At 42.1% G+C, this 10,718-nt stretch overlaps 1 protein-coding gene across 1 annotated transcript; it reads right to left on the bottom strand.

Annotated features, from left to right (window-relative positions):
* Positions 1–726: 726 nt before the first annotated feature.
* LOC129194348 (piwi-like protein 1) lies at positions 727–4,667 on the bottom strand. The gene is made up of 5 exons (XM_054799518.1): positions 4,624–4,667; positions 1,485–1,569; positions 1,196–1,311; positions 933–1,119; positions 727–816 (listed from the first exon to the last, which is right to left on the bottom strand). Exons 1-5 carry the CDS (start codon positions 4,665–4,667, stop codon positions 727–729), a joined length of 522 nt encoding a protein of 173 aa, XP_054655493.1.
* Between the last annotated feature and the right edge of the window lie 6,051 nt (positions 4,668–10,718).

Here is a 10,718-nt window from a genome sequence, read left to right as displayed (position 1 = left end):
AAGTGCTTCACGCACGCCATAAACCTTGCATTCCAACCTACTTTGGTGTTTGCAGCATCACTCCCTCGCGATATGTGGCTGCTCTCCTCTTCCATCGGCTGCCTCGGTGTTCATGTCTATGCAGAAGCTGTAGTATTTCTACATTTGATCAAAGTTACTTAAGATTTGTCGGATCAAAATACCATCGCAGCACAAGACTTCTATCAAAACATCTATTTGGGACTCATTCATGACTGCCTGGTAGAGCACTCCAAGCATCATGGAACTGTTCTTTTCGGTAAACTTAAAGCAAATCTATTGCAATCTATTTTACACTTCTTTACATAACTACACGTTAACACAAATGATTAGTACAAGTAGCAGCTACAAATGCAGTCATTTTAACTTTGATAATTCTTAGTTTTTGTTTCAATTTGTGGAACAAAGTTGAACAGTTAAAAGGGTCACGCATGCAAATCTATAAACCATTTCAAAATGTACCTGCATTGTTTTGGGACTCAGTTAAACAAGTCTGTGAGCTGAGTGTATCATGACACCCCTAATATTTAGCCATTTCTCTCAGCCAGCCGAAATGAGTGTCCCCTATTCTCCACTAGATGAATGTGTTGCTGTGGAGCAACGTGTGTAACTTTCACATGCTGTTACTGTAGAGGTGTGAACACATATGAAAATAGAACAATTAGAACAGATAACAGCGCATATGGACAAACCAGAAAGCCCACCTTCTCAATATGATGTTGGTGGCAGTTCATTTGTCAAGGTGACACTTATCTCAACTTCCTCCCCATTTCCTGTCGTCCTGGTAGACTCAGTCTCCTGAACACACAACAGACATTTAGGCAGAGTGAACAAACATTCCATTTTCCACAACAAAATCCCATCAGACACAATAGATGGTTCCCTAAATACCGCATGCTGTAGCCTGACAGCACCTGCTCAGGAAGTCTGAGAGGCAGGAACAGACTGGCTCCATCAAGACAGTGATCTGAGCCCAGGTCCTGCTCATGCTGAAATAGAAGGGCTGATCTAAGGCGACCAGACTCCATTGATGGTTGGAAGTCCACGTGGTCCTGGTACAGAAGACTCCCAGGGCAGGAGAGGATGCCAAAGAAGTTGGAAATAGTCAATAATAGTATATTGAGTTATGAGGCCAATCAAGATATGCATGTTTCAACTTTTCAACATTGTGACAGACCAGACTTTGACTCTCTGACACGCTCCATCGTCTGCCGACATCATGGAAATCTCTACCACCGCCACCTTTTCCTCCCACTTCCACCTGATGAAATCCTGCTGAGATCTGTTGTCCAGCTAGAAAACAGAAAATATTCACACACACAATGCAGGAAGTGAACAGATTGAGTGACATGTTGAATCCACGCCTCTCTGCCACCGTGGCCTTTAACAGCCAAGTATGGCTTTGATTGGCTTTGAGGATACCAATACCACCATAGCATTGATTGGATGGAAGCGCATCAATACACCTGCTTCAGCAACACGTCCTGAGACACTCGCCTGTTCACCCTCTGCTTGTGGTGCAGCTTCTGCTGGAGGCTCTCCAGACTGAGCCTTCCGAGTGCATACAGAGTAGTCATTCACATTTTGGATGAAAAAGTCCAGGAAAGAAAATCAAGTGTCATATTTTTCATGAGGGCCACACGAACCACAAGAAATACACACAGCTATCATCAATGCCAGGGATGTATCACATCCACCAACATTTGAGAACATACGTGTTTTATAGCATCAGTGTGTTATCATGAAGCCGCATAGAAAATGGATGGCATCTAAATGATCCATATTTGATTTGCTTTTATATTGACAATCAAGGCATCCACGCTGAAAATATGACAATGTAAAGCACACATGAAGTAATTCCAGGTTCAAAGGAAAACAGTATTTCACAGATTTTAATGAAATGTAATCTTCAGATAGATATTAGAGTGAATTCATATCCTATATACATTCTTTGTTATTTCTATTGCTTGTGCTGAAGCTCCGATCCATGACCTTGAAAGGCTTAAAGCCGTCATATAAGGTTCAATGCTTAACATGAGCGCTCACGCTAAGTGTCAGACTTTTGCATGGCTAAAATACAGGTTTTATAACATCGCTAGTCCTTGTACACTACAAAATAGACAGATGGATGTGGAGTGAATAGCTGATCATAAATGTATGCATTCATTATAGCGCTTGGATGGGACTACAGCAATGCATTTTAATGTTAAGTGTTCTTAGCGCTCCAGGTGCAGCTGGCTCCTGACCACGAGCCCTGTCTTGGGAACTAGCATGTGCCCGACTGGCCATTCTTCCTCCAAATCACAAAGTGTCCTTTTATTGAAAAACACAATATTAACCACACAGGACAAATTGGGAGTTCATTCCACACGGTTGACAAATGTCCACCAATGACGATGGATGACACATGATTACCAATCACAACAGTTAGGCCTCGTGTAAAGTTCACCTGCACAAGTCAACATTAAGCTAATGCTTTGCACGTGCCGACTATGCTAACCCTTGTCTTGATCAGTTTGATCAAATATTATATCATGTTTTATAACAGCTTTTTGTACGAGTCACGCTACATACATTGGTATTGAGATTACGAGCTACTGGTGACCTCTGACACTGCTAGCTTATTGAGATACTGGTGACCTTTAAACTGCTTGCTTATTGAGCTACTGGTGACCTCTGACACTGCTAGCTTATTGAGCTACTGGTGACCTCTGACACTGCTATCTTATTGAGCTACTGGTGACCTGATACTGCTAGCTTATTGAGCTACTGGTGATCTCTGACACTGCTAGCTTATTGAGCTACTGGTGACCTCTGACACTGCTAGCTTATTGAGCTACTGGTGACCTCTGACACTGCTATCTTATTGAGCTACTCGTGACCTATGACACTGCTAGCTTATTGAGCTACTGGTGACCTTTACACTGCTAGCTTATTGAGCTACTGGTGACCTCTGACACTGCTAGCTTATTGAGCTACTCGTGACCTATGACACTGCTAGCTTATTGAGCTACTGGTGACCTTTACACTGCTAGCTTATCATCAAGTGATGATTACATCTTCAACAGACATGAAGGAACCATTCCAAGAAAAGACATTTTGACTAAAAATGTCTTTTTAGTAAACTCTACATTGTCCATAGGTATGAATGTGAGTGTTTGTCGAAATGCGCCCTGCCATTGGCTGGACACCAGTCCAGGGTGTAAGTCTGCTGGGATAGGCTCCGGCATACCCCCGCCACCCTAATTAGGATAAGCAGCATAGAAAATGGATGGCTGGAAGAACATGCTGACATCATGATTTAGTCAAATAAACGTTTGTGGACATTTTTGTTTGTGGTAGTTATTATTTTTGAAATGTATGAACATAAATGGTCAGTAAGCATACTTCATATATGTCATATATTGGGGGGAGTGACTTGTTCAAATACTTGGTTAGCATGTGGATGTTTCTATGGCCTTATGACATCCACCAAGACTGAGCTGCCTAAACACGTACCCAATGCACGTAAACGTCATATCCGGTTACGTATGGCGTACATAAAGAAATAGAATAAACATACTGGCTGTCCTGAAAGTCACAAGAGGTCACCAAATGACATCATTGCCTAATTTTGCATTATTGGTTGTATGGACACTGTAGAACGTAATAACGTCAAAAGCTAATGTAAAAAAGTCAGTTAAAAAAAGGCTGAATACGATGCAAATAAACGACTGTTGTTTCTGCTTTCAATATGATTTCAAGTGAGTTTTTCCGCACTAAAATGAAGTCAGATGTAAATGGGTTCATGTTTGAATGAAAGATGAGCACCTCAGGTGGGGAGGAACTACTGTATATGGTACACTTGCTTGGTACACGTGCTGTATGTTGCTCATTCATAACAACTTGCATGCTTCTTATTTTAGTGGCAGCCCATTTGTCATCTTAAATTTGTTGTTTTCCACCGTTCATGTTCAATGTCATTATTCATGATGTACTGTGTATCCTTTCTTTTAGACATCATGCAGTCCCAGCTATGCAAATGACTGCAGATCAGCAGACTTCACATCACCAGGACTGGGTAAACACGTCTATACAGTCGTCCCTCGCAATTGAATCAATGATGGCTGTCTGGTGGTAGACTGTGGTCTATTATTAGTCAAACATATTGAAATACAAGCCATATGTAGTATTCTGGTCACTAGGTGGAGGTAACGACACTAAACATTGATGAGCAAAGTATGAAGTCATGAAGTCATGGCATGTCCCACATGGTAGACTGAAAACAAGGTCTCCTCTCATTCCGTGTGGAAGTGGTCATTTTTGGGTTTCGTGCGTTTAGAAAAAATAAATTCACACCGAGCGGCAGCTGTCCCTTGATTTTAATTGCATCATTAGCTATGATCATAACCCTAACCCCTAACCCTAACCCACATACACCCCTATCATATACATGCACACAGATACACCCCTCAGGGACACAGAGACCAGCTCTTAAAAGCTGTCCTCTTTTATTTTATTTATTTATTTTTTTTTAATTGCATGATAGACACAATCGCACCTTATCACATACACGGGTGGGGTGGGCTGGATTGGGGTGCCTCGTGCCTGTTCCGCGGCGCCTACCCGCCAGGGTCGGTGTTGTGGTCGTGGACCAGTCTGCTGGCCATCGCGGCGCGGTGGCTCGCCCGGGGTGGCCTGTCTTGTGGGATGCCTTTGTCTGGTTCGCCTACCTTTCCCTGGGGTGGCCCGCTGAAGGACTGTTGTGAAAAGACTGGGTCCTGAGCATGACCTTAAAAGGCATCCGACGATGAGGTCACATAAGTGACTGGAGGAGAGTGACACTACCTCTTAATTGTTGCACGTGTCCAGGTACATTCTGGCCCGGAATGTTAGCACCTGTCTAGGGTCCCAGCCAGGGGTGACTGGTGAGGTAAAGAATGAAGGGTAACCAATTGTTAACAATATACAATATGTATACCTGTGGATCATGACGCCATAAAATACCAAAGTCTTTAAAAATAAATAATAAAAAGACATATATGGCCATTATGGGCAGACATAGGAGGGTTACATAAGGAGGGATACTGTGTTGCGCAATTGTGCTTATTGCTATGCAATTGTGTATATGTGGTTAACCTCGCGTTGATTAAAGGAGAATATGTATATACTGACGTATAAACAATGGTTACGGAAAGAAGGTATGTTTACTGAAGGGAAACATTTACTTCTTTTATGCTTTTTATGCTTGCTTAAAGTGCTGTTATGAGAAACCACATTTTAAACACACAAGTTAGTTGAACCTTCGCTGAGTGCGATGCATTTTTAGGGAACCAGCACAAGAACGCACACACACACACGCACACACGCACACACGCACACACACACACACACACACACACACACACGAGTTGTTTTGAGGAAGCGCTGCTTATTGTGAGAAGCGGCGAGGCATGTATTTCCCATTCGCAATACATGTGTTTAATAGTACTGCTGGGTGGGAAAGTGACCTTATCTGCCCTCCGTGGCAGACGTCTCTGTGACACTCTCCCGTGTTTTTCTATTTTTTGCTATTTTATTGTTCTGCTGGTACCAGCTGGTTCTGCTGGTACCAGCATAACTGTGTGAGAAAGTTGGTGCGGTGACGCCAGAAGGGCGGAAAGGTATAAAAACCGCACCCGAGAGGTTTTGGGGCTTTTTCTCCTTGCGAGTCCTCAGGATACGTATAGCTGTATCTTCCAAAATTGGCTACAACTGTGACTTTGTTCTGCAAACGAATAGAGCTGTCCGCTCTCTCGTCAGGAGAAACACAGACACAGCAACCAACCTAGCAACCAGCAAGGAGCAGTGTTGAGGAGAGAAGGTGCCTGGGGACATTGGAGATAGCCACACATAGATACAGCTCCTTTTCTTCTACCTACATTTGCAAACTAGATCCTTGCAGGAGACCAAGGAAGATTTATCAAAAAGTGCTCATTGATGATTCTCACTTATGGGATAGGGATTTTCCTCCCAGCAGTGGATTTTACAAAGTACTACTTTGGTCTTTTACTTTTTTATCTGGATGTTGTTGTGGCATGATTGTTACTCATTTAGGGATAAGACTGAGAGGGTGGTTGCGACCCACGCCTCATTTTTAACCACTTTGTGTTAAGATTCTTGTCGCTCTGCTGCCGCCTGCTGTCTTCTTTCCGCAGTACACCTGCCACTAATCATCCCTGCTCCCATTCATAAGCCGTGGGAGGACTGCGGTCCGGTGCCTGATTGTCGTCGACTCTCGCCTGAGACCCAGCTACCTCCCAAGCTCCTAGTTCTCGCTTTTCTGCTAGTGTTACCTTTGTTCTTGTTAACTCGCCATCCCAGCGGCTGCTGGTTAGATTCTTTTGTTCTACGCTAAGGTTAGTTTGTTCCTGTTGGCCGTACGCCACAGTGATTTTTCGTTGCTCTGTAGTTTTTCCCTACACCCCTCTGGTCGTAGACTCTTTTTGTTGCCTTGTTACCTTGGAACTCTTGAATAAACTCTTGCACTCTCCGCACCTGCTCGCCCTGCATCGTGGGGTCCTAGTTACTCTCACCAGTGCATGACACTTTGGACCCATTTTTATAACTTTGGTTCTTTTTGCCCTTGCCAAATTACTATTAAATTTCCTTCATTCACCTTTTCTGTTGTTTTTGCGTCTTGTGAGATAAAAGAGTAAGCTGTTTGTATAAGAAAATCCCTTTTAGGTTGTTCCGGTCACACCTTTGCTATTATAAACAGGTCCCTCTGATCACTAACAGATTAGTAAAATATCCCAGGTCTATACCAAGTGCAACAAACCATTATGGAGGAAAGCGACTACAAGTAGAGGGTCTAGTGCTGGGTACAATTTAAATACGGTTACTCCATTGTGTTTGGTCTGGATGTAGCGGGGCTGCCTCTACATGTCGTAAAAACCTGGGTGAGTTTCCTTTTTTTCCACTTTAACACAGGAGGCTTTAACCCTTTAAGCGGAGAATTCAGAGAGGTAGGTGCACCTGCTCTACGCACGAAGGGGCAAGGGTCTTGCACCACCTGGTAACAAGGGTTTTAACACTGCCCCGCGGGTGTCGGCTGGCGCTGTGTGGTGGTTCGCCTGGCTGCTCGCCTGTTTGCCCGCCCACTTGCTCATTTGCCGGCTTTCCTCTTCGCCGGCTCCTCTGTCTGCCTTGCTGGCGGCGTCCTACCATTGGGATGGGGTGGCCTGGTGCCTGCTCCCCGGCGTTCCGCGCTCTCCGCGCCGCGAGTTCTGAGTTGTATGTCTGGGACCCCCGGGGTCCCCGGCTCCGCAGCTCCTTGGGTTACCAACGGGGGACAGAGCGAGGCTTCCAGGTGTAGGGCAGTCGACCACCGTGTGTGTGCGCATGCGCGTGTGTGTGTGCACGTGTGTGTGTCCGTGTGTGTGTGTGCACATACGTGCGTGTATGTGTGTGTGTGTGCGTGCGCGTGGGTGCGTAGGAGTGTGTATGTGTGTGCGCTTTAATTAATTAATTAATTTATTTTAGTTATTTATTTTTTTTGGAAGGGGGGGGGATACAGGGGTTTGCTCCGTGGGGTCGGGTACCTGTACACACAAAATTTACAATGATATGCATTACAGTTATTGTCATTGTGATCATTATCATAGTTCATCATTTCATTACTACTATTATGTGTGACTGTTTCAATGCAGTATTATCATTGTGATCACTATCATAGTTCATCATTTCATGACTACTATTATGTGTGACTGTTTCAATGCAGTGTTATCATTGTGATCACTATCATAGTTCATCATTTCATTACTACAATTATGTGTGACTGTTTCAATGCAGTATTATCATTGTGATCACTATCATAGTTCATCATTTCATTACTACTATTATGTGTGACTGTTTCAATGCAGTATTGTCATTGTGATCACTATCATAGTTCATCATTTCATTACTACTATTATGTGTGACTGTTTCAATGCAGTATTGTCATTGTGATCACTATCATAGTTCATCATTTCATTACTACTATTATGTGTGACTGTTTCAATGCAGTATTGTCATTGTGATCACTATCATAGTTCATCATTTCATGACTACTATTATGTGTGACTGTTTCAATGCAGTATTATCATTGTGATCACTATCATAGTTCATCATTTCATGACTACTATTATGTGTGCCTGTTTCAATGCAGTATTATCATTGTGATCACTATCATAGTTCATCATTTCATTACTACTATTATGTGTGACTGTTTCAATGCAGTATTATCATTGTGATCACTATCATAGTTCATCATTTCATTACTACTATTATGTGTGACTGTTTCAATGCAGTATTATCATTGATATCACTATCATAGTTCATCATTTCATTACTACTATTATGTGTGACTGTTTCAATGCAGTATTATCATTGTGATCACTATCATAGTTCATCATTTCATTACTACTATTATGTGTGACTGTTTCAATGCAGTATTATCATTGTGATCACTATCATAGTTCATCATTTCATTACTACTATTATGTGTGATTGTTTCAATGCAGTATTGTCATTGTGATCACTATCATAGTTCATCATTTCATTACTACTATTATGTGTGACTGTTTCAATGCAGTATTGTCATTGTGGTTGTTGATATTATTTTGTCCTTTCCGTCAGGGTCTTTATAGTTGTCACAGACATTTATTTGCTGATGTAGTTCTGTATGTTTCTGTTGTTCTGTTCTTGTTGTCACAATTGTTGTTGCTGCTGTTGTCCTTGTCTCTATCTTTTTTTTTTGTGTCCCCCTCTTTTACCCCCCCCCCCGTTTTCTTTTCTCTTCTACTCTGTCCCCTCCTTGTCCGGTCGCTCCAAATATGCTTAATAACAAGCATATAAGTCAAATAAATTTTGTATAACAGGGGAAGAGTAAATCTGTTGAGGGCGAACAGATTACTTGCCACTTGAGGGCATTTAGATCTACAATTCTATCTGCCTTAAAGGCTGGACAGGACAGGGGTAAAAAAAAAAAAAAAAAAAAAAAAAAAAAAAAGAAAAACGAAATTCAAGGCTAACTGGTTAGCTCTGTAGCTTGCTCGCTGGCTAGAGTTGCACAATGTGGTGTAAATAATGAATAATAGGGCTGTAAAGGTGACTAGGGGTCTTATTTCATGTTTTATGCTCCAACTGTGAAAATGTGCTCTACCACAAAATGCATGAAATAAATTTAAAATGAAGAAGGTGACAAGGAAGGAAGGCAAAGAAAAGATGGTACTTCTGAGGGAAAAATATTACATCACAAGATTGTTGTGAGACACAAAACTTGACAAGACTAGTAAATATAGATAAACTTACTACAATACTAGTAAATATAAATAAGAATGAGTTTTCTTGGCTCATTTTAAGATCAACTTGATGTTTTAAAGCTTAAATATAATATCTTATTTCTAAATATCCCACTAAGGCAATTTTGACTTCTTCCATTGGCAGATTTTCTACTTATTAAAAGCACAAATATCTTGCATGAAGTTGTTTTAAACTTGTTTTTAGAGGGAACCTTTTCCTGGGAGGAATGAAGGTAGAAATAAAATGCTACTTCTGAGGGTAAAAATACTACTTTGGAGAATCACAAGCTTGTTATGAGACTCAAAATGTCCCAATATGAGTAAATCCAGCTAAGAATAAGTTTTATTTGCTCATTTCAACACCACTTTTATGTTTTTAAAGACATATTGGACGCTAACTGGGGAATGTACGCAAACCGAGGCAAAATTGTGGCCTGAATTTTTTGTTGAAGGGATAATATGGAATTTTTGCCATGAAGTTGTATGACATCCCCATCAGCAGTGACTTACCCCCACTTGGTCTCCTAAGTCCAGTTGTGGTGGGGTTTTGGTGATGAAGAACGTAGTTAGTCGTAGGTGGTGGCTGGGGTTACACAAGTAAGGAGTTTGGCTTCTCAAAACAACATGCGTTCAGAAGAGGAACACATTTACATCACAAAAATGCCTACTTGAACAAATCAGAGCTCACAAGTGGCCTCCCGCCGTTTCCCTGCACACTGTCGCTTTTCCATTCTTGTGTGTGTGACGAAGATGCTCGCATGTTCTTCTGCGACAGAGCGCCGCGGCCATCTTGTTTTGCGTGTATGTTCCACAGCAGAAGAAGACGTGAGCGTCTTCATCACATACACAGGATGGAATGGACAGGTGACAATGCACAGGGATGCAACGGGAGGCCATTTGTGAGCTCAGATTTTTTTCGAGGCGCTTTTGTGATGCAAATGTATTACTCTTTTGAACGCATGTTGTTCTCAGAAGCCAAACTCCTTACTTGTGTAACTCCAGCCACTACCTGGAACTACGTTCCCACCAGAACTGGACTTAGGGGACCAAGTCGGGGGTAAGTTTCTGTTAATGTCCTACACTGCTGATGGGAATGTCATACAAGTTCATGTCAATAAATCCCAACTATACCTGTAACCAAATAATGCTAATCAAGGTTCCACTGTACATAAGTAGACATGCATAGCCCTAAAGCTAACTCATGCCACTATGTCGTTGGAAAGCCCACCTGTACCTTTGTAAGGAAGTCATAGATTCAACGCAAATATCAGCCAAAATATCAGCCAACGGTGTCCGTTGTCAACCATGGAATGGAGGTTTTGAATGACTGTCAACGTGTGTCTGTTACTCATGGGATTCAAGATTCAAGATTCAAGAGAGTTTTATTGTCATGTGGAT

Source organism: Dunckerocampus dactyliophorus, chromosome 14 (assembly GCF_027744805.1).
Source record: "Dunckerocampus dactyliophorus isolate RoL2022-P2 chromosome 14, RoL_Ddac_1.1, whole genome shotgun sequence".
Taxonomy (NCBI): domain Eukaryota; kingdom Metazoa; phylum Chordata; class Actinopteri; order Syngnathiformes; family Syngnathidae; genus Dunckerocampus; species Dunckerocampus dactyliophorus.
The sequence above is the reverse complement of the archived record's forward strand: the minus strand, read 5'-3'. Positions and strand labels throughout refer to the sequence as shown.